The sequence below is a fragment of the Sturnira hondurensis genome, unplaced genomic scaffold (assembly GCF_014824575.4).
Source record: "Sturnira hondurensis isolate 20B ecotype Veracruz unplaced genomic scaffold, ASM1482457v3 Scaffold0002840, whole genome shotgun sequence".
NCBI lineage: Eukaryota > Metazoa > Chordata > Mammalia > Chiroptera > Phyllostomidae > Sturnira > Sturnira hondurensis.
Genome location: NW_028075471.1, coordinates 17,890,928 through 17,916,199, shown reverse-complemented (window position 1 = coordinate 17,916,199; position 25,272 = coordinate 17,890,928). Strand labels below are relative to the sequence as shown.

The following is a 25,272-nucleotide window of genomic DNA, read 5'->3' as shown; positions in this document are numbered from 1 at the left end:
TACAGGTACAGGAGTTTTTATTTTGAAGATTTTAAGCTTTGATTCAACCCTCTGATTAGCAGAGCTCCTGCATATGGTAAAGCTGATTGAAATTTCAATTTGTTAGCATTTTCCCTGTTGGAAAATGTAATAAATAGTAAAAGGACTACGAGACAGGCATACCCAGCATGTGGCCGGAATCACCCATGAACTGGATATCCAGACCATTGACAGTCAAGAGCCCAGCCAGAGTTTTCCTTTCAAGTAATTGTCTGCATTTTTTCCCTCTCATTGGTACATAATTTGCATGTGTAGGTTCATGTTTCAGATTTCATATTTAAAGTTATACCATTTTCCACCTTTTACCATTTTTGACATTCATGTTAATGCATTTCAGTATAAGGTTGTACATAAGTAATATAAAGTCACTTTTCTTTGTAAACAAATGCTCATATTCAGACCGTAATACAAATGAAACAGTTTTGAACTCTGAGCCCTGTCTCAGGTTTCTGCCTGTTGAGGTGGTCTCGAATGCTGCCTTGACTTAATTTCTTAAATTTTCTTATTTATGTGTAAATGTTTATCTCCATATGTTCTGCAGAACTTGTCCCTAGGATACTTTTATTTTGGTGATGACAGTGTTAAATTCCATGTAATATCAGTACTAAATGGTGGGGATGGACAGGGCAGGCCACCCACAAAACTGCTCTCCACTGGGAGACCAGACCCACTGCCTAGTGTATGTCTAAACATCCTGGTAACTTATATTTTCCTTTTGTTTCTCCATTTCGCTTAATGATTTTCTATGTATTGTTGCAGACATCTCAACAGTGAGCATGCGCTGGACGATAGAAGTACAGCTCAATGTAGAGTACAAATGCAGGTTGTTCAGCAGTTAGAGCTACAGGTAAACCCAATTTCCTTTTCATATTACCTCAGTGTTCCTCACACTCCAAACTTCTCCAGTATTCTGCATTGAGTTCCTGTGCACTCATTATTGAGTGGGAGGTCCAAAACTTGTTGCATGTGATTTGATTTGATCTTTTGTTCTTTGGGAAGTTCAGCCTGAGTTCAGTGTTCGGAGTTCTATGTGTCTGTGTGCATGCAGCCACCTCTCACCCCGTTCAGTGTCCTGTCTCTCCCTCACTCCCTTTCCTTCTCTGTCCTCCTTTAACTCTCTGCTTATCTGTTGTTAGTTTAAGTCCCCTAAGGTGCTAATATGATTAACCTAGAGTTGGGGGAACAAGCCTAGGAGAGTAAGAGAGAGAGAGCGAGCTAGTGAAAGTGGACAAGGCTTGGCGAGAGAGAAGTGAGCGCACAGGCAGGCACATCTTCCAGAGTTAAATTCCAGGGTAAAACCGAAATTGTGTTTCATCCTCGCCTGTCTTTGTCCCCCCACAGAACGACCGAGAGCTCACTGTACATGTTTTAAACACACACAGAGACATGTATGCATGCAAATGCATACATATATAAAATCTTATACTTGGAGACCCACTGGGTCATATTGAGTGTTTTTTATGACTAGAGAAAATAAACTTCTGCCAGTTTTCCTGTGGATCCCAGTTGTAAGGAACGGGTTGGGGGCATTGTTAATATGGGTTCCACTTCTGGTATAACTTGTGTATGAACTACCATATTTTATCAATAATCCCATTCTTGGTATAACTAATAGAAAGTTAGTTGCTAAAAGTAAAAATTGGGTCAGAAGTGGAGATTATTAAAATGTACAATTGCAAAAGCCTGACCTTGCAAACCCCATTTATGCAACTGAGTTCCAAACGCGTTTGAGTGCTTGGTGACTCACTGTGGCTTCTTTTCTGGCTGGTTAGTGCAGGCAAGAGGTTAGCCGACTGGAGGAAATTAAAACAATGTTGTACATTATATTGTTACCAGCCATCAGAAAGGCTGTTTTATATGCAAGACAGCAATGCTGAGATATATGGAGAGCCCTGGGCTAAGTACAGAAGATAATTACATTTGGAATTTTACTGAGTTAAGTCATTTACAGCTTCAAACGGTTACAGAGAAAAATCAGCCAAAACACACTTAAACTTTTTGTTGTGACTTTCCAGGATACAAAGGACTTTTTAAAATTTACTTATTGTCTTATATGGCATTATAATTTTTAAAGTAAAATTGTCTCAAAAGTTATTTTCTTCAGCTAGTTAATATTTTTCTATTCAGACAATAGATATGAACTCACTAGAACAGCAGAATATTTATACAGGGAAAGGGCACATCATAAAACGCCCAGATTTGTATGTAAGCTTTTGGAAACATCTTTAAATTTAGCATGTTAATTGGAAAGGAGAAAAGTTGTATGTTTATCTCACAAAGTTCACTTATATTGAAGTATAATAGTAAGCTGTTGAATCGAGCCTGCATTTACATATGTTGATGGTGGGATTTATAAAGTGATACACATTTCTTAATTTGTTTATTTAATTGTAAAATTAAATTCTTAAAGATTACCCAGAGTAAATTATCTACTAAAGTTGCTGTCATGGTTTGCTCAGGTAGGCTTTGCAGACTGCACGTCTGAATATGGGGCCCCTGTTACTCAGGAACAGGTTATTTATCTGTTACTCCTCACACTCCACAAAGAGCCAGCAGGAGGAAAAAAGGAGGTAAACCATTAGTAAGTGAAGTAATTATCTCCTGGAAGCTTTAATGTTTTTTTTTCTAGATATGGCCTGAATAGTGGTACAAACTGATGTGAGGATTCTTTGATCATTCGGGGATTTCATTTATTTATAGTTTCCTTCATCCATCAGCTGCTAATCAAACTGAAGGTAGACATTTCAGCTTGTGGTAGGAATCTAAGAAGATTATCTGGCCAGAAGTTACTATGTGGTAGATACCTGTGATATTCCAAATAATATTTTTGTTGATAGTCTGCTTTGATGAAAGAATGGACAGACTAATTCTGAAGGGTTTGGTTTTTTCTGAGCTTGAGAGAATTATTAAGAGGGTTGAAACAGTGCTTGTCAAAAGCCCGGGTTGACAACTACAGACCGTGGACCAAATCCCATGAGCTAAGAAAGCTTTTTGCATTTTAAATAGTTGGGAGTGGGAATCAAAAGCAAATTAAATATATGAAATTCAAATGTCAGTGTCCACATATCAGGGTGTGTTCAAACATGGTCACATCCATTTGTTTATAAATTATCTATGGCTGCTTTGGGACTACTACAGAAAAGTTGAGTAATTGTGAGATTCCCTATGCCCTGTAGGGCTGACAGTATTTCCTGCCTGGCTGGCCCTTGCAGAAGAAGTTTGCCAAGCAAAAACAATTTCATCACATTGTTAGTAACTTGCTCCCTTATTTTCCTGACTACCTACCTAAAAGTCTACTGGCCTCTTCTTACCTCTCTCTTCTTTGCCTTGGTGTATAAAATTAGTCTAGTTACCACATTGGTCAGGTTTCCTCAGCAGCGATTTTACATGACAAGTACCTACTGATCTTTGGGGTCATGGAAAGCTGGCTGAGGGATATGTTCATTCATTCATCCATTTATGGACTCATGCATTTAGCAGACATTATCTGGGACCTATAACACCAGGAACCTTGCTGGACCTTCTAAGGAGTACAACAGTGAATAAAATAGATAGGGCTTCCCTCTTGGTTCTTACATTCTAGAGCAAAAACAAACCATGAGTAACTAATTTGCTATTAGCACTGTTCATCAATTGACCAGCGCTAGCCAACACTAACGGGTTCTCGAAAACACCAGAAACATGTTCAGAAGAGAGTGTCAGTTCTAGGAAGGGACCAAACCAAGACAAGATTTTATCTATTCGTTAGTATTCCATCAGATGAAACACACAAACAAATGTCAACAGTTTTTAGTATTTAAAGACCCCTTGTCTTGTGTTAGAGTCAAGATAAGCCGTTATCAGGAATTAGATTGAGAGTCCGGGCTGCAGATCTGGCACATTTGGGGGAGTTTGGGGCAAGGTAGTTACACTCATAGCTCCTCTCACCTCAGGCCTCCTGTTCTCTGAAGCTAAGCATTTCCATGCTTATGCTCTCACAGTTGCCATTTCATTCACCCATGTCTGGAAATGTACTTTTTTAATTAACTGACAGGCATTGTGCCCATAGAACCTGAGATATTGGAGAAATCAGGTCTCTGCAGAGGTATTCTTGTGTTTAAACAGCCTTCCTATCTCATTTCACTGGCATTGCCCACCATTTTCGGAGCAGCAGACTAGTGTGTCACCTCATTTAGAGGGGTGCTCTGGACAGGACTGACCAAAGAGCTACTTCTCTTTCCTTCAAAGAAGGCATTGCCCAGTCCAGAAAATACCAGAACCTTCAAGTATCTCAAAGTATATTTACTAACTTGAATATGAAAACTATTTGCACCAGTGAGCACTACAGGAAGAAGCGATCAAAGTTTACCTGACTCCCAAAAGTTGAGTGCCGTGTTAGAGTGGAAAGAGAAATCTCTCCCTGCCACTGGACTTGACTCACAAGGCCTCTCTCAAGCATTTACATCACGAGAATTCACACGTGCCCTTACTGTGAAAACAAACCCAATAAGCCCAAGTTGGACAGTAGAGATCATCAGAGGGTCTTTATGTCTGCCCTACAGAATCAGTGTGAAAGGATTTCATGGGAGAATTTGGGAGGGCAGTCAGTCAGCACCAGACGTGACCAAAGCTCATAAGAGACAGACACTTAAGTGCTATTCTGTGTACATTTTCAGCTGCTGGATTCTAAGCCCTGGAAACCTCAACTCTGATCCAAAACAGAAAGCACTGATATTTCTTACTTGTAGTCAAACCTCCCCTATAGAATTGAGTAGAATATATATATATTTTTTTAATCACCATGGTTCACCATAGGGGATAGTGGCTGGAGATGTTTTCATTGTGTTGCTTAGAAAAGCCGGGAGATTCTAATGGTAAGAGTTCAGGCAACCAGGTAGAAGTAAAGGTGATGGATATGGCTCTGACTTAGATCTCTCTAATCATTGTGGTGTGTGAGACGCATCTTTATTGTTAGCATTTTTGTTGGAAGATATCAGAATATAGAATGCATGTTTCTTAGCAGTGGACACCTTACACTGAGCTTGTTAACTGAGAAAGGTTGGTTAATTCAGTTTTCATGTTATACCCCATGACTCTTCTCACTGAGCAGGAAGAGGATTCAGAAAAACATCTTAGTGGGTATTCAGAGCCTTTTTGAATATTTCCTAATGCATTTCATCATTATTGTACAAAGACAGTTGTAGTATTTTTGACATTTTATCAATGGACTAAATGGAGTAACCCTGGCTATTACCTGGAAGCCCAGTGTCATAAACCCAAGAAGTTGTGTGAGGGCCTTACACTGTCCACCTAAGCACATTACAGAAAGACACATGAACACCACAGAAATCATTTGGGTCAAGGATATGGCATCTTGAGGTCATAGAATGTATTTAAGATTTCTGTTAGATGTTCTCTTTTTACAGATTCTTTCATATGATATGCAGCCGTGATGAGTTAGAACTGGAGAGGGAAAAAATTGCCACAATCCATAGGTGAGGTTTATATAGGTCCCTCCCACCCAGACAGAGGGGCAGAGACACAGGAACTGGAAGTAAGTTGAGAATAAGGATTGCCCACCACAAATGCCATGGCCAGGACTGTAAGGAAGCTCTTGAACCTTCCTTGATAGTTGAGCACCTACTGTCTACCAGACATGGGCACAGGAATTTAAATTCATGTTAATTCGGTTACCTGGGTTCACTCAGGTGAGCCACAGTTATTAGGACTTCTCTCAACAATCAAACTGTGGATGAGATATCATGAGAGGTATCTCACAGGCCAGAACAGAATTCCATTTTAGAAAAGGAGGAAAACATTAAGTTTAACAGACAACAAGAAAAAAAGTGTTTGAAAGACTTACCCCCATAGAAAGGTGAGGCATTCGTGATGTAGGTACATTTTTTTCTTACCACAAATACTGTGTTGGTTTGAGTCTATTCTGTGACCAGGTGACCTCACTCGGTTGGCAGCACAATTTTTTATTTATGAAGATGGGTTTTGCATGAAAGAAAAAAAGAGCCCTAGAGATTGGGCATTTCCATCACATCCATGGTTCCCATGTGTCTAGACAGGGCTCAGGACAGGCTTCCAGAGACCCCTCAACCTACAGAACCTTTAAAGTGGATATGGAAAGCAGCTAAGGGAAAGGGAGCCGACCAAAGTGGTGGGGGTAATCTCCCTGACCCAGGCAGGGGTGTGGGTGGGAAAGTGTGAACTCTTCTTTGGTAGTTCGATTCTATGTAGTCACTCTGTGTCAAGCACCTATTCAAAGTCCTGGACGGATAAGTGAGGTGGCCTCTTCCTTCCTGGAATGTGCGACCCAGTAGGGAGGGTAAGACTAGAACTTCTCCAAATGCAGACAGAGTTTAGGGTTGAGTGGCAGAGCATTGTGGAGGACAAGAGAAAGGGGGATTGGCAGCAGCATTCCAGACCGAGGAAGCCACTTAAAGTTTAGCCTGACTGTAGGGTGAAGGACAGAGGAAAAATTTCTTGTTCTTTTAAAAATTTATCTGTCAGTTCAACGGAAAGTAGGGTGACCAGACATCACAGTTTGCTTGCCTAGGACTGAGGAATGCCTGGGACTTGGGTTTCTCAGTTTCAGAACTGGCAGAGTTCCGGGCAAACTGCAGTGAGGTGGTCACCCTGGCAGTCCATTTCAGTTCAGTAGAGGGCTGTTGAATGCTTCATGGTCTGCTTGTAGTTATTTCTCAAAAGGCCTTGAAAACCACTTGAGAGGATATTTATTGCACTCCTACTGTATATCAAGGCACTGTTCTAGATGCTTCATACCCGCAGTTTCATTGAGTCCTACCCTATTTCCTCAATCCTAAGAATCTTTTTTTTTAAGGAAAAAGCTCACATTTGGAAATCAGTTTGTGTGTCATACTTAATGAGCATGTTTAATGTAATATTTCTTACTTGTTCTTTGAAAAGGTATTACTGGATGGATGGTGATCTTAAAATAATAGGCCTCTTAGAGTCAGAAATTGTTTTCAGTTACCCCCTTCTTTACAGATCAGGAAACAAAGGTGTAGAAGGTCTCATTAACTTGTTCAAAGCCAGTGGCGAACAGTGGACAGCACCCAGATTCTAGCCCAGCCTTTGTAACCCACACCTTTTTACACCAGTGCTGGTTTTCACCAGGGTAGTCCTGGCCTGGTGAGATTCTGTGCCTACACCTGAGCATTGCACAGCACTGGTTTTAAAACAGGGGTGTTGGGCTGTTCTCTTTTCTGCCTGGTGGTGCTCTCCCCTGCAGTCCACACAGCAGGGCGAGGCTGGAGCTCAGTAACACTGGGATCACTACACGGTTTCCTAAATCATCTACATCCCTATCCCTAAGCTCTAAGAAAGTGTCAGCAGGGAGAAAAATACACAGGTTTCAGTAGCAGGGGGAGACATTAAGGCTCACACAAATCCATTATTGTAGGGACTTTACATGTGATTATTCTACCATTAGCAGTGCTATTTGTAATCACACCTTCTTCCTGGACTTTCACAAATATATTATCTTAATGGGAGCCCCTTTGTACCTTTCTAACCCCCTCCAAGGCAGTACTCAGGACAGTGACAGTGGGATGACAGCCTCATGGCTGTCTCTGAATAAACTCAGGGAACACTGGGGAAAGAGGGCCTGATAACACTGTAGTGTCATGTTGCCAGAGCTTTGTGAGGAGAGCCAAGAAAAAGAAGAGTCTCTGGGTTTCTCCCTTCTATGTGTCTCTTTGAAAACAGACACTTAGTTTTCATAATTTAAAATCCTGCCTAACTCTGGGAGCATTAGAATTCCTAGACTATGACTGAGTATTAGCGTGCGTCTGCTTAAATGTCAAGAGAGTCTTTAATAACAACATGCAAGGAATGTGAAGATGGTGACAGAATACAATCAAAGTGGGGAAGTTCGTCAGTCAGGGCGAGGTGAGCTGTAGGCTGCCTCCACCTGAAAGTTGTAGTTGGTGGTGATGAAATTGTTTATAAGTTTTCACTGAAGCCGAGTCGGGGAGACATGCGGATGATCAGGATGACCATAGTTTGGGAAAGTGGGGTGGAAGTCACTTTTTAATAAATGATCAGTTTGGTAGAAGAATTTCATTTCTACCCCTTCCAGTCAGTGCTTTCCCCTACTCTCCTTTTGCTCTTCTTTTTCTGATCATGTGTTACTCTGTCTCAGTAATTCTGTTTGGATCGTTGCTGGATAGAGAACTACTGAGGAACCCCAAACAGCCCTCCCTGTTTAAGGCCTACTCAGCCCCTAGAAGAGAGGACTATCTCCCACACCTACCTCGTTAAAGGTGGACACTTGGGGTCTTTATTCAAGCTACCTACTCCTACATTCCTCCTTGGAGTGTTGGACTTAGTAAGAACAGTTACAACCCCAGTCAGTTTACATGAAGACTCCTCATTGCACAGGAATAATCAGACTTGCCAATCATAAATGGGGTTCCTGCTACAAAGACATGGGTGTTCCATCCTCTTGTGGAGCTTGTGTCAGAGCTCAGGGTGGAAGTAGGAGAGAGGCACGTCTGTTCCCAGTTAGTGTCTCAGGTGTGCTCTGTGATCACATCAATGCAGGGAATTCAGACCAAGTATCATATAACCAGAATTCCATTGTATTTTTTGTCCATTCTCAGTTCCATGACCTTAGGTAAATTCAACTGTGGTTCTCAGTTTTCCCAACTATAAAATGTGGGAATAGGGCTAAAAGATTTACAATAGCCATCTCAGTCTTGGCTTCTGTGAAATTAAATGAGTTATCTGGCTCCTTCTCACCTGTCAGTAATTTTAGTATTTTTACATACCCCAAGTCCTTCATTTATTTTAGAATTTTTTCCCACAAGTAAAAACCAGTCTGTCTGACAACATATAAAATGATCATGTTGAGTGAACCCGAATCCATGTTCTCTTTTCTCTGCTAAAAGAATGTATTTGATCTCCTTAGTTTTTATCTTTGAAGATGTTGAATGGAGCTCCTAGCCTTAGGCACTTATTGGTAGGTCTGGAGCAGTACACACGTTCTGGTCATTCACAGCCTGGGCTGTCTAAAACCCACTTTAAGGCTATGGTTAATAGAAGAGGGAATGGCTTATCTCGGCCAAGGGGGAAAAGGATTTGCTAGGCCAAGGGAAAGATACAGTGAGAACCAGAGATATATCCGTAAGAAATGGACTTGTTCTTTCCCGTTCTTTAAACCATTAAAAATCTCTCCCCAATGAGCCCAGCTACAAGCTTCACTGAACCCCTGTTATGTTGATGCAGATTCCAACATATGCTTGGCCAGGAGGAATCTATATAGACTTCACTGACTCAACTTTCCCTTAAAACTTTTTTTTTAACATCCTGAAGCACCGAGCTCTTTGCTGAGCTTATATGCAAGAATGTCCCTACTCCTCAAAACAGCCCTTCAAAGTTCAGAGATTATTGTTCCAGATTCACAGGGATAACTACAGACTTACAAAGGTTACATGCTGTGCCCAGAGTTGGGAGTTTTCACCTGTTTCCACACTGCCGTCACACTACGTACGTAACTGGTGCGAAAACTTGCAGATTTAACCCAGTGCTCCCGGACATGTGCCCCTCTTTGTATGTGGACACCCATCCTAACCCACCAGGAAAGCCATTCTCTTTGGATCTCACAGCGTAAAGAATTTTTTTTTAATTTGCCAACCAAGTTCTTCATTGACCTTTGAACTGAATTTTTCATCCTTTGCTTTTCATGAGATTCCATTTATAGTACAATGCTGGTATATGCTTGCTAATATTAAATGTTTGTATTCTCATAATAATGAAAGGATGCCGTGAAAGTTAATGGGATGGTGAGCTCATGGAATGATGGTATAAAAGGTAATAAAGACTCTGAAAGCTTTTTGAAGGGCCAGTGAGTATTATAAATGCAAGACTAAAGAAAGGATGTGGTTTCAATAGGTGTGAAGGTTTAGCCTTTGCCTAAAAAAACAAAAAGCAAACTCTGCCAGTTTTTTTTTCCTTTAACTGTTAAAACACTTTGTGTTGGAGCTAGAATTGATGATAAAAATTCAAAGCTCATTTAAGAATATATTACATGCTAGTTTGCACTAATTAAACAAAAACAAAAAGTTGGATCATTGCCTTTTTCTGTTACCGTGACCATCTTTTATAGGTGGAGTTGAGGTTGAGGCAAAATCAGAAACCTGGGTAATTCTCAAAATGGACGATGAATTCTAACTAGTATTCTCATGGAAAAATAAAATGTTCCCTATGGTAATGACCTCCAGGGCTATGGGTGTGGCTATGTGTACAAGTCTGGGTATGTGCTTGCAGTCTTTAACTAGTAAAAGGTCAGCCTGTACACATTTCCGTACAATATAGAGGTGATGATTCTTTTTGATGCTGAGAATTTAGATTTCTTTCTACTTTGGTCTTTGTAATTACTATATCAACAATGTTTACCCCCAAATTAAGTCACAGTTAATATTCATCAGACTCTTCAGTAATTATCACTTCTCACCCTTTAATTTGTAATGTTCACTCTGATAAACTACTTGTTTCCTACTTCCACCCCATTATAATTTTAAAACATTTGTAAAAAATTAAGAATGTTTTACTTTTAACATCTAAAAATTTAGAACACTCACAAAAAACATAACTGTAAAAAAATGTTATTGGTAACATTTTAATTGCTCTAACTGAACCACTTTGGAAAACTAAATTCCTTTAGCATTATGTTTTGTGTTCAAAGCATCTTTTAGTTTGGCTGTTCAATAACTTACTAAAGAACAGAAGATGAATACCATAAAGTGGCTCCTAATATGGTATCATTTTCATTTCCTGTTTGTTGAAAGATAAATGCTAACACTATAGGACTCCCCCTGCCCTGGCCCCCACCGCTGCCGCCCTGGGAATTTATTCCTCCCTGAACCACAAGGGAATAAAGAGGAAAAAATGTGATATGGCTGGAGATAGTCATCCAGTCAGGATACTGAAAACCTTTTCTCTCTGGCTTATGTACTCATTCTCTTCTTCTGTCACTCCAGTTGCTGAGACACTTCCTCCCCTAGAAATACCTTTACTTAAAAATATCTTACTTGATCATTATTTTGAAATAATTTTAGTTACAAAAATAATTCATGTTTGAAAGATTAAAGCTTAGTTGTGTGACATAGAAGGAATGAGTTTCTCCTTAATTCTGTGTCTCTCCCTGTCTTTAACCTCTCATACATTTTTCCACAGTTCTAAGCTGTTCTCTTAACTATACCATTATCCTTTGGGTATATACTTCCCACTTCTTTCATAAAAGTACTTGTTATACATCCCCTATGCTCAACTGTCTTGAGCTATAGAAAATACTGTATTAAAAAGTCAAGGGTAAGCGTAGAGCAAGTAACATCGAATAAATAGTATTTGGGTCCCTGCCATGTCATCCGATTAGAAGCTCCCATGCCTTCGGACAATGTTCTGTAGATTGAGGAGGTCTCCATTTTTGTTAAGATGAGAGACTAGCACATGGTATGTACTTACATATTTGAATAAATGAATAAGCTTATTCTGCATACATTTGAACATGGGAACCTGTAGCCCTGTGTCTGCCCTGCTAATAACATTGCTTGCCAACACTGTCTTAATCTGTGCCTACCTGTTAGGAGAGATGAAGTTAATTTTGCATAAATGTACCCATCTGTCTAGGACTGTTCCCACAACCACAGCAGATGAATTTATGAGTTTTAGCTACCTCGGTCATTTTATTTTGGCTTCTTGATGAACAAGGTTGGTTAATAGGCATGATTCACTTTTTTGTCTTTTAGCTGTCTGTGTTCCATGGGACTCCTTGGTGCCAGCAGGTCTCGATCTGCGTAGTTAAAAGCTAAAGTCTCTTCTGTTGAGAAATCTCACACAGACACCTCCAGCTATTGGAGTTTGGCAGTGGTCACATAGATTTCAAAATGATGAAGCAATGAACAATATTGTGTCATATGTGATGGTGCCATAGCTTAATTTGGAATATGTATCATTTTGGGTGTAATGATGTGTAATGGTAACAGCGTATTTAAATCTGTATTTGAAGAAATAACAAAGTATTTTCTCCATCCTAGCTTGCAAAAGACAAAGAACGCCTGCAAGCCATGATGACCCACCTGCATGTGAAGTCTACAGAACCCAAAGCTGCCCCTCAGCCTGTAAGTACTGAGCTACACCAGAGGGAAGAACCTGGCAGCATTTCTTTTCTGCTTCCCCACCCAAAACACAGGAAGGATGCAGGCCACTCTGGTAGTGTTGAATAGTTAAGGCTAAGCTGAGCTGACTGTATCTGGTAAACTTTTATGAATAGGGTACTGTTCTGGGCTTTAAGACTGCATGTGGTGATGAGGGCCCAGTCCTGATTCATGAGGCCCAGAAAGTCAGCTCTTCTTTGGGACAAATGTTGGATGCTACAGTGAGGTACTAAAATATGCTATGAGAACTCACTGGGTGAGAAGAGACAAAACTTTCTGAATGGTAGTGGTGCAGAGAAAAAGACAACCAGACCACAGAGGCAAAGACGATGATGGCCTTGAGACTGTGAGGAGGAGAAAAGGAGCAAGGGCTTATCCAGTCTGAGTGTGACTGGGAGGGAAACCATGCATCAGAGTAGCTCAGATTATGGAGAACATCTAAAGAGACTGAAGTGAACACGACTCCGCAATTCAGAAACTAAATGTGGTACACTATCATTATTTAACTTTAGAGCCCCCCTTTCTTTCTTTGTTCCCTTTTACTTGACTTCAAGGAGGGCCATCCAAACAGGGACAGTTAGTAACAAAGTGGAAGGATGGCGTCCCCAGCTGCTGTCTTGGGCCTCGTTCTTTGTTCTACATTGATCTCTTTATAGTTGTATTTCTCATATACTTACATTTCTAAAAATCTCCTAGTACCTTCAACTGATTATTCAGAGTCGCTTTGCTTCTTGATTTTAAAGATTTGTAAAAATTAAAGGTACACTGCCTTTATTTGATTTTGCATGGAGTCACTGTGTGAAAATTAATTGAGCGTTGACAATCTATAGTTAGTACCAGTAATTTTAATCAACATGCAATGATGCAGCATCGTGGCAAAGGATTGGTTTATCTGTTTGGACTGATTTTCTATAAATAAAGCAAACATACACCCATATATGTATGATTTATGGTGATAGAAATAAAACGGAGTCAGACTATTAACCAGCAAATATGGTAGCCTGCCAGGATGCAGTTGGCAGACAAAATTAATGTCTGAAACAGAACACATTACTGAGATACAGGACATAAAATCATTAAACACTGTGCACATCCATTTTTACTCAGAAAAAGCCCTTCATTTCCATGTGTCGTGCGGTAAATAGCTATAGGACTGAGTTTGTAGGCTACCAAAAAGAAAGGGGGAAAAACAAGCATAGGCCATTCAGTATGTTGGGGAGTCAGTAGTCAGCTGTGCTAGTCTTGGTATTTCTATAAAACTCTCCTTACAGGAATTCTAGAAATACTATGAGCTCAGTATGGTGAGACCCTGAAATGGTGGGTTCACTAGTGGGCATAGTCAACTCTTTAGGGAACTAATGACCTTAAAACTCTGAAAGTGTTCATATGGCTTCTATTTGGAGGGAAATGGTTCCTCCCAGGATGAAGGGTGTGAGTCTTTAAACCTAGCAGCAAGGGAGAGAATGAGATTCTCTTCTACTTCTTCCATGGATTAAAGACAATTATAGAATCATGTTTGGAGTCTAGAAATGGGCCTATTTTGCATCATGAGGCTTCTTGCGGGGAGGAGAGAGGATAAAACTGGAGAAAGACTTGCCAGACCCCAGGGCCACTCGGTGTGAGCCTGTATGGGCCACAGAAGGGCCGTGGGGAATCTCCATGAGAACCAGTGGTGAGTAGCCAGTGAACAGGGAAACCCAGTCCTGGGGTAAAAGCACAAGGAAGGAAGGCTTATCTTGATTAGTATTAGGAAAAAAGGTCTTACATTGTTGAAAATTATAACTTTGAAGGGGACCTCCTACTAAATTTATTTTTAACTGCTCTATTGAAAATTCTCTACCACTAGTCAACATTATCTCTTACTAGCTCTGCACAGTATTTCTTTATTAAAAGAAATAGGCATGAATATTTTTGACTGAAAAATTAATAGCTTTTGAATTCATACACAGCAGGTTTTCTTTTGCAAAGAAGTTCAATATCGCCGCACAGCACTTCTATAACCATTTATTTAGAGTCCAAGTCAAACCTTTGACAGCTAGGGCCGAGCTACCAGCCAATATAAAGAACTCCAAGATGTAAACCAACAATGGGCCGTCTGTGTGAGGTTTGCCATTGTCAAATACATAGATTGTTTGGATTAGTTTATGTAAATGTACTGTTGTATTACCCTTTGAAAAATAAAAAAGATCACATTTGTGTATGAAAAGTGGTTCCCTTCACAGGCAGCATTATAAATCCTTATCCTTTAACTTACATGTAAGAAGTAAAAATTGGTGCCTGACAAGCAGATATTGTGTGACACTCTGTTGCTGGAATGAGCCTGCCTTCTTTTCACTTATTGGGAAATAGAAAATTTTATTAGATACCATCTTATAAATCAGGAATTATTAAAATATGTATAGGTGAGGCATTGGGAAATTAATTATAAAAGGTAGACATGCAGTGTTTTGCATAAATTTATTCTTCTTTGCCCCCCAAAATGGTTAAAGAAATAAAACAAGGGCAGGCACACATAGCAAACTCTTGATTCTTCCAACTTTAGTGATACAGAGCTATCTGGTGATCGAGTCTAATGTGCACAGTGTTCTCTTTTGCCTATAATTAATTATTTCACCTTAAATAATAGAATGCACAGTGTATGTTCAAATGAATATTCTTCTAGAATCTTTGATTTGAAGTTAAGCAATCACCAGAATTCAAATCTACCCTAGATGGGGACTTTAATGTTACAGCCTTGGTAGTGAGTTTGAGGTTTTTTTCTATTGCTATTTAAAAGGAATTTCATGTTTATTTTTAAATTCTTAGTTACTAAGTGATAGAATGCTGTGCTATAAACGTTGCTTTTCACTCAATGCCATTTGGGTGGTAAGTGTCATTTGTTGTATCTAGTTGTCCAACCAGTCTCCATTTCATTCTATCAAAGTAACTTCCAAAACCTTCTTGGATTGTTCTTACACCAACTCATAGATGGCATTTTCTGGATACTGTTGTAGAACTTGTCTTCACATTTGACCAGTTAGAGGATAGGCTCATCTCAGGACAGACCTGAAATTTTTAGAAGTGGGTACAAGCTCACCCATGCCAGGTGGATATTGGTGAACTGGAATATGAGTTTGCAGTCTTCTTAGTCCTCAGACCCCTTCAGTGTCATCCTCTTCTGCTCATTGTAAAATCTTTCAAGCCCAAAATAATTATACCCACAACTCAGACTGCAGGTTGCGTTTAAAATCAAGCTATTGCATCAACAAAGAGTTACTGACATGCTGCATAAAAACAGTACTAAAGTAGCTACAGGGATCCCTGCCTTTGAGGTGTCCAGAGGCTTGTGGAACAAACTAACCTATAAATGTACACATACAATTTCTTATTCACTCTCTCACTGCATGTGTTATGCTATGACTGAGTAGAACACTGAGCTATTTTGGTGGGGTCCAGGAAGACTTCTGGGCAAAGTAACATCAAGAAACCTAGATAAATAGGAGGAATGGAAAGAAATCAGCTTCGTGGATCTTTCCTTGGGCTGAGAGTAGGTGTATGTGTCTCTGAGGAAAGTATGTAATGAGGAGCAGTGTGGAGGAAGTTAAGGATTAGCCAACATTAGACAAAATACCCATTTCATACTTTCCACGGTATTAAAATACCCATTTCATACTTCTCCACTTTCCTGATGGAAGGATGTGTGAGTTTCCCAGGGCAGCTGCCTCTCCTAGCAGTTGGGCACATGTGATGGGAAAAGCTTTTCTAGACTCATGTTTAGAATAGTCAGATTGTTGTATTTTGAGTTGTAAAAGATTCCTGTCTGATGATAAGACAAGCAAAAGTGAAAAATCAGACAACAGGAAACTATCATGATGAATGTGATTGATATTCTTTTGTTCCAAAGTCAATAACGTTATCAGAGTAAACACCAAACATGGTGTCTTCATATATATATATATATATATACTCTATGGAGAATTAGCTTCCTGGGAGGCAGGAGTAACTCAATGGATAAAACAGTTTAAAAAAATAGCAGCATAGCCCTGGCTGGTGCAGCTCAGTGAGTGGATTGAGCTCGGGCCTGTGAACCAGAGGATGGAGGTGCAATTCCCAGTCAGGGCACCTGCCTGGGTTGATGGCCAGTTCCCAGGACGGGATGCACGAGAGGCAACCATACNGCAGGAGTAACTCAATGGATAAAACAGTTTAAAAAACAGCAGCATAGCCCTGGCTGGTGCAGCTCAGTGAGTGGATTGAGCTCGGGCCTGTGAACCAGAGGATGGAGGTGCAATTCCCAGTCAGGGCACCTGCCTGGGTTGATGGCCAGTTCCCAGGACGGGATGCACGAGAGGCAACCATACACTGATATTTCTCTCCCTCTCTCCTTCCCTTCCCCTCTAAAGATAAATAAACAAAATTTTTAAAAAACAGCAGTAGAAAAAAAGTGTGCCTGTGTTATGACTTTATTAAATTGTTAAGGATATTTTTTAAAGACTTCACTATCATTATGTCAGAAAAACACTGTAAATCACACTTTATAATACTACATGAAAAGTACACCTTGCTGTAGGGTATTTCTACACACCAGAGCACAACCCCTGGTCCTGAGGAAACTGCATTCCTTCAGATTTGGTGGACAGGTAATTACAGTATGGGTCATATATCCCTCCTTATGAAATGTTATAAAACACTTAGAGGAACTGGGATATTTGAAATGAAATGCAGTATTGGATTTTCCTTTTTACACATTCTCTTTTCCTCTAACCATAGCAATTAGGACTGTTTTGAAATAGTTTAGCTGCTATAAAAATACAGTGCTCCCTGTGTGCAAAAGGGGTCTTTTAACTCAGAGAAACAGCCAACCATTTGGGCCAATGCCACCCAGCTGTGGCTGAGAGACAGCGTTAGGCAGTCAGAGGAGGAGGTTCTCAAACAGACACATGTAGCTATTTTTATACACTCTTTCTCATTAGGTCTCCTCCTCAACTCAGTACCGGTGTTTTTGTTTGAGTGGCACTGTCGGTGACACCAGCCCCTTTAACACAGTCACAGGGCCAGGCTGAGGTGGCAAAGGAAGGCAAAGCTGAGAACAAAAGCCTCCCTCTGCCACCATGTCCTAGCCTCCCACAGTCTGGGAATGTCCCTTCAGCCTCAGAATGGTCCTCCCTGAACAAACGCGAGTGATTCGTTTCTAGAAATCCCATCACAGTTAAAGCAGGACATGAGCCGCTCAGGCCAGTAAAACCAACAGCAGAAACACGAGTTCTGTGAGCCTGGAAGCCCCCTACTAAGCAGCGAGGTCTCTTGGTGTTTTGGTTTCAGGATTGTCTTTTGTTCTCAGATTCTGTTCTCATGTGAGACAAGAGCACAAACAAAAATAAAAATGAGTTCTTATGGGAATACTTGACGACAAGTCTGTTTCTGTCTGGGTTTGCATCAGTGGTTTGTTTATTTTTTTAAAATACGAATGACTCATCATCTTTAAAAGAAAGCAGCGGTTACTGTTTATAAAGTAAAGAGTGATTTTTGCAAAAGGGCTAAGCAGAATATTAGGTAGTGAGACAGTTACAATAGCCGGGCTGGTAAGATTCCCAGGACAGTCCTTCAGTAATGATGGTCAAGAGCACACATAAATTAAAAAAATAAAACCCTACAGCAGTTTTGAGTGACATAAGAATTTAACTTTTGGCTAGACTTTCAAAGAGATTATCTTTGCCCAAATCATCACATGGTGGAAACTTGCCATGTAGAAAATATCAGAGTTACTAACTTTTCTAAACATAGCAACTTCTTTTTAAATAGAAAATGAACACAATAAGAAAAATAGGAAAAGAAACCCTCCCAGTCCAATCCCTTCCTGCTCTGTGCCCTAGAAAAAAATTATCTTTTGAAACCTTAGCTACAGTCAGAAATACAAAGTACATACGCTTCCATTTCGAATTGATGATTATATTAAGATTTAGTAGTTTACAATTAAGATGCATATTTCAAGATTATAGCAAAACCCACACCATTCCCGATTTGCTCTTCTGAGCCTGTAATTAATTTTTTTGTCCACTGTCTTCAGACAGACCTTAATTAAAAGAGCAGATTTGAACACAGCCTGTTTTGAACCCTTCCCCTTGCTTGTCTTATCTGTCCCTCCTGACCTTCCTTCCCAAGATGGCTTCTCCTCAAGACGAGCATGTGATCATTGAACAAAAGTTTAGAAGTAAAGAAACTTCTATTGCAGTTGACAAGGTTGACATTTCATTAACTTGTTGGTTCAGCCTTCAAATGATCTCGCACGGCAGAGCGCCCTGTGTTTGGAGTTTACAGTCTTTTGTTCTCTCTTCGCTCACAAGCTACAGTCATGTTTAATTTGGAATCTGGGCTCCTTTGGCAAATTAGCAATTAGAACAATTTTGTGGGAATATGTATATGTGTCATTAGTTTTCCTGCAAATTAATAGCAAGGGCAGAGGTCAGGCAGAAATTTTCCACTTGACTGCAGCCCCTCTATTGAGACTTGGCATTTGGTGTTGGAATGGCCACAGCTGCTCTCTACCACCCTCTTCCTCTAGGAACTGTCTTTTAATTAGTTTACCTCGTAGCCATCATTACAAATATTACTGCCTCCCCTCCTCGAAATAAAATTACTGTTTCTGCAAAATATTCCAGTGACATCTTGCACCACTGCACATTGATGGTGGGGTCAGTCGAATGCAGCATTTAATCATTAGATCAACTCCATCCTCATCTCCTAATTAGAGTCTTTACAATACATTTTTATCTGGTAATTAGCTCAGATTGGCTGCTTCCTCTGTGGCTTATTAGAGACAACCCAGCAGTGGGTGTGGATCACAGTGTCATTTGTCAAGTCTAGGAAGCCTCCTCTCTGCTTTCTTCTGGCTAAGTGTTTATTGCTACTGATGTTCAAAAACCTCCATGTAATTCTAATGTATTTCTTTCTTTGTGGATCATGCTAACCTGGAGAAATTGTATTTTTTTGCTGCTATTGTTTTGGTAGGAACGGTCCAAGTGTTGAGACCTTTGTAAAAGCTATAAGAGTCAGACTATTCTTACATTTTTGTCATCATTGTATGTGACTTATCTGTTACTGTTGCCTGTGAGCACCCAGAGATGGATTTCACTTCCTGGGTGTTTGCATGAGATTTGGTGTTTGGCAATTAGAGTAGAACCAGTAGACTCGGTGATCTTTTCCACAAAACTGGAAAGGGGCACATGTATTATGTAAGGATGTTGTATTTATATTAAAATTTCATAACATTTTAAAGAAAGTTATGGTGTTGAGGGTAATTCTGTAAACTGAAAAGAGAGGCCAGAAAGTCACGTTAGTCCTCAGAGTTGTTCCAAGGTGGTTGGCACGTTTTCCTTGGAGTAGGGCCTTCGTTTGATGGTAAGCTCTTCAAGGGCAGCAACTGCATGTTCTGTTTAATATCAAAGGCCCCTCTTAGCTCAGGAATATTTACTTATGTCATTTAGAAGCAGGAATAACTGAATCCTTTCCAAAAATGAGCCGGCCAAAAAATAAAACTGGTTAGTTTTGTTTTGTTTTGTTTTGTTTTGTTTTTCCTCTTTACCTGGGCATAAGAAGAAGATTATACAAAAGATCTAGGATCACAAAGTACATGTTTGAATATGGACAAGTTATTCAATCTCTCATGAGTTTCAGTTGCTTATCTGTAAAATATGAATAATAACATCTCAAGTGTTAGTGGTAGTATGAAAATTAAGTAAAAACCACACAGTGGCAAATAGTTTACAACTAGTTTTTTACACATGGTATCCATGGCTTTCCAGAGGCTTCTAATATTCTTAGGTGTAGCACCTCTGAATTTTAAGAGTTATAAATTTATGAGCTTTAGACTTTCATGCACTTATTTCCTAGACTTTTTGAGCTGAGGCTTATACACAGTTTTTGCACGTGGTCAGTGATAAGGGTTGGAGGCAAAGCCTTCTCACTTGGCTTCTCTGCAGCCTCCCCTATTGCTCTGTTCCATAGCTGCTACTCTGAACTTCAAGGACTCAGTCTGCAGATGTGTGTCATGAAGTCAGGTTTCCAGCACTAATAAAACAGGTCCTCCTGGCACCCGCCTAGCTTGCCTGGAGATTTGTTAGGGCAGAGCATTGTCCTTAGCTTGTTCTCGTCAGGTATAGGGATAACAGGTCAGGGATCTTCATTTGACAGAGTCCCCATTTCAAGGGAAGGGAAGAATAAAAAAGCACAAATAAAAGCTGGCAACCCAACATTCAGTTTCCAACACTGTGTTTACATTTTGCCATTCATATTTACCCAACCATATTTGATCTTCCTTTTTCTTCAAATTCATTGCCCTTTTATGGAATTACTCTAAACATATAAGGCAGAGCAGTTTCTCATGGCCTTTTCATTACTAGAGTATGAGCAAGGTTGAGTCGTCTCAGTAAATTGGAACTCTCTTTTAATAAGTTCTTTGATTATGATCTCAGAGGAATCTCATTTTGAATACCTTCCACAAATAATGCCTTGTACTAGAACTATTGTGATGGTGAAACAGTCTTATTTTGTTAAGTGATTCGAAATATGGCTTGAGAAAATGTTATCAAGTAAGCAGATTCTGCTGAAATTTCTTGGATTTGGGCCAACTCTACGTATCTGAGTTAGCAATTCTATATAAACTGTAATAAATATGTTGAAAACGATCAAGTTCTTCAGCACAGCCAGACTTAATATTTCTGTAACAACAGATTTGGGGGAAGGAGGGATAGGGGGATAAGCCTCTTTTTTTAGTATTAAAAAAGGAAGTACTCAGGACGAAATTTAAGTTGATAGTCACAAAGAAAGAATCAAAACAGTACTATTGATTTTTCTCTATATCACTTCAAATAAACCATATTCCTTTTCTTAGCTGATGCAAGAGATTATTACAGTGTAGAGTGGAACAAAAGTACATTTACAGTTGTTTGTGAAACATAGAGTTTCTTCTTGTGTTATTTATTAACTATTTTCCATTCAAACAACTATAAAGCCTACTTTTGCCCTATGCTGTATGTTGGTGAATATTTGTAACTTGAAAGGGGAAAATCATCAAAAATTTTATAGTTCCATTTCTTTTATATGCCATATCCTTATTAGTATATTCCAATCTCATTTTTGATAGAGTAGTCAAGATTACACATAAAGCTTTCAAAGATTAGTCTCTCCTGGCCGATAGAACAAAATGACAGCTTACTGGATCAATATAACTTGTTTTAATTCAGTCACAGGTCAAACATACTTGTAGTAGTTCCCACCTAAGATGTTTCATTGTGAATATTAGTAGCGTGTCTCTGTGCTGTGCAGTGTGGTAGGGGCACTGCTGACACATGACTAAATTTAAATTCATTAAACCTAAAGGTTGTATTATTAAAAATTAAATGAAAACAGCCCTGGCTGGTGTGGGTCAGTGGATTGAGTTCCAGCCCATGAACAGAAGGGTTCTATTCCCAGTCAGGGCACGTGCCTGGGTTGTGGGCCAGGTCCCCTGTACGGGGGGCATGAGAGGCAACCACACATTGATATTTCCCTCCCTCTCTTTCTCCTTCCCTTCCCCTCTCTCTAAAAATAAATAAATAAATAAAATCTTGAAAACAAATTAAGTGAAAACAGCTACATTCTGTGCTATAGCACCTTGCAGAAAGTCTTGTTGCAGAGTTCAGTTCTATCTCCACAAATCCCAGCTAACTCCTGACTGAGTTGTGTTTACATGGGAACTCACCTTATATTTCAGTTTATTAGAAACATCTACTTAGAGAAATAAAACTAGCCAGGCATCCCCTCTGTATTATTCGTGCTATAATTTAGTTGCTTTCCTGGTTGTTCTGTATTTTTTAAGGTCTTCTAAGAATTGTTCTTTTCTTACAGCTGAATCTGGTATCAAGTGTCACACTTTCTAAATCTGCATCAGAGGCTTCTCCACAGAGCTTACCTCATACTCCAACTACCCCAACTGCCCCCATCACTCCCAACACCCAAGGACCCTCCGTCATCACCACCACCAGCATGCACACGGTGGGACCCATCCGCAGGCGGTACTCAGACAAATACAACGTGCCCATTTCTTCAGGTAGATACTCTATTTCTGCCTCGTGTAAAATTGCAACATGCAGTATTTGTAAACCAGCATCAAATGTCATAGTTAACAAGACAATGATTCTTATTTAGCAGATATTGCGCAGAACCAAGAATTTTATAAGAATGCAGAAGTTAGACCACCATTTACATACGCATCCTTAATTAGGCAGGTAAGTAAATAACACATTAAATGAAGTTATATCAAAAGGTATACGTGTACATGGATGTATTATATCGATGAAGGAGATTTAAAACCATTTAGAATGTAGGCATGCTAAAACCTTGTCTATAAGGTTTTCTAAAACTGAAATATATAACATAATTGCTTTTGATTAAGTATTACAATACGATGTGATTATTAGGAAATTCATTTCACACAACAGTGAAAATGAGCCTGTTTAAAGATGGCAAGTCAATTATCACAAGCTACAGTAATCTCTGATCCCTAGAATTAATCTGAGCTCTAAATAATTACTGAGCTTTAATCAGCTAGTGAAATGTTTTGCATTTCTCTTTGATTCTTCTTTATGAATGACTAATAAATTAATATTTCTGTATGGAAACAGAAATAAAAACTCAAAACAATTAGATAATTTCATTTTGACTTTTACTATTGAGCTGTTAAATACAACCATTAATCTGAGATCATTTTGTAAAACCTTTCTTAGGATTCAGCCCTGAAACATGGTTATTTTATATTTGCAAGAAACTGTTTAATGGCAGTTCTGCTGATTTGGTCATAAATTATCTTCTGTTACTTTGACTTCACAGGCCATTCTTGAATCTCCAGAAAAGCAGCTAACACTAAATGAAATCTATAACTGGTTCACACGAATGTTTGCTTACTTTCGGCGCAATGCAGCCACGTGGAAGGTAATCTTTCTCACAGGCCTGTTCAGTCTTGATCTTACCATTTCTAGAAGAGAGTTTGTTGTTGGAAAAAAATGCACTGTTGTAAGTTACATTTACATTTTTTGACCCACCCAAAGAGTCTAATTTATAGTAATAGTTGCTTAATAAAATAGTTCCATTGTGGTTAAAACACTGGGAGTTAAGATTTCCATTACATTGGCATCAGACATTTGGCCAGACCATTCAATAAAATCAGCCCCCTGTGGTTGGAATATGGAGGAGAGTGGAGCAGAGGGCACTGTTGCCCTCATTTCGAGGCTGTCCTATTACTTAACACGAGCATCATGCTTTTGTGTCTTTAGCCACCACCAGTATTTGCAGTGATGCGGAGATAATTTGTTATGCCACTAAGGACCTGGAGAAATGATCAGACAAACTTGACATAACTTTCATTGGTTGTATAAAATCTCCTTAGTCCAATTAGTCAAGGAAGCTTTGCAGTCCAAGTGCTAGCCCTGTATGTGGGAGTTATTACAGGAGAACACAAAACCTGATTAATTTTTTTTGTTTTTTTTTTAAGTCAAGAAACTTAGATATTCTGGGGAAGAAAGTAGCTTTGGAATTATGTAACTTCACTTTAACCCCCATTTGCTTTAAAGCAGGTCAAATTCCATAGGTCCATGTTGGATACCCCTAACAAAGTATGAGGTCACGTGACATACCTCATTTTTCAGTTCAGCAATTGGTTCATAGATTCTATTAGTATTTATTCTGATGTGTTAGGTGAAGCCTTCACAAATTTTTGAATTTTCCCACTTACTTTCAATTTCTTAGTTTCCAATATTAGTGTACAAGAAGGCAGGTACAATATTTGTGAGAGGTTTTTTGGTGTTTTTTTTTTCATTTTTACTACCTAGAATTTTTATATTCCCTAAATTCTAAAACATTTAGATACATTTAAAATGAAAATATTTTAGGGTATTTTTACATGTCATTGTTTTAAATAAGATAGGGATTTCTTACGGGGTATGAGGAAATTTTGTTTTGCTTAAAATAAATATCTTTCTTGTTACTTCCTTAACTTTATATAGGAGAAAAACAAGCAAAAACAAATCATATTTCCTCTGTTACATTCTTGATAAATTAGAATTTGAAAAGAAAATGAATATACTGGTAGAATTAATTCATCAGATTTACAGAGCTGTGGATATCTATGGGGCCTAAAATGTCTTTATTATTTCCATTAAGATACATGGGCACTGAAGGCAACCTGTGTTTAAAATTCTTCCCCACCTTCCTCCACCTGCCTTGGGAGGTAAAATACAAAGGAAGTTTAGCTATGAATACTTCGCAAAATTCAGAAAGTATAGTGTAAAGCAGACATTTTCTTCAAATTACCTTTTATAAATAGCAAATAGTCACATTTAAAAATAATTATCAGTTGTGAACATGATAGTTAAGCTCAGGTATTTCGGTTTAACATTTTCATTTTTGAAAACTATAGAAGAAAGTGTCATTAATATAAATCATCCTAAATGAAGTACTTAATGACTCACCAGTGTGTATAGTCTCCTCTACGTGTCCTTATTTGTATTAGGATTTTTGAAAAAAGATAAAGTGTCCAGTTAAATTGATGACTGAAAAGAGCTTATTCATCTTTTGGGGGAAACTCTTGATTTCTAGTTGCTTTTGCTTAGATGTACAAAATCTTTGAAAACAAAACTTAAGTTTTGACCTTACATCTTTACTTAACATGGCCCTGTAGTTCAGACAAATCCGAAGTATCCTTTCTTCCAGACGTGGCTTCTTTAAATGTTTTCAGTTCTGTACATTTTGCTTCTTATTTTAAAACATCAAACAGCGATTAAAATGAGCAGTAATGTGGATTTCTTTCCCAGTTATGTATCCTGTATGTATACTTGCTCAGTCTGTTTTTTTTTTTAAATGAAATTTGGTTGTATTTCTTTACTTCAAACTCCTCAGTGTTGTTCTACGAGATAACAGTGGATGCTTAGGCGTCCTTGTACTGTACCTGTGTACAGTGTAAAAAATAGGTTGATTTAGAGACTAGACTACAATTTATGTGCAAAGAAATTGGTCTTACTAAGTACATTTATAACAGGCCAAATGTTTTTCAGAG

General features: G+C 39.0%; 1 protein-coding gene across 20 annotated transcripts in view; it reads left to right on the top strand.

Annotated features, from left to right (window-relative positions):
• FOXP1 (forkhead box P1) overlaps positions 1–25,272 on the top strand; it is a 623,669-nt gene that overhangs the window by 580,124 nt on the left and 18,273 nt on the right. For 18 of the 20 annotated variants that reach the window (XM_037040949.1, XM_037040948.1, XM_037040945.1 and 15 more), the window contains 5 exons: positions 799–886; positions 12,087–12,170; positions 22,071–22,272; positions 22,371–22,450; positions 23,052–23,153. In XM_037040949.1, the coding sequence (XP_036896844.1) occupies positions 799–886; positions 12,087–12,170; positions 22,071–22,272; positions 22,371–22,450; positions 23,052–23,153 (556 nt within the window). The remainder of the gene's footprint in view (positions 1–798; positions 887–12,086; positions 12,171–22,070; positions 22,273–22,370; positions 22,451–23,051; positions 23,154–25,272) is intronic. The other 2 variants (XM_037040955.1, XM_037040959.1) reach the window with 1 other exon arrangement.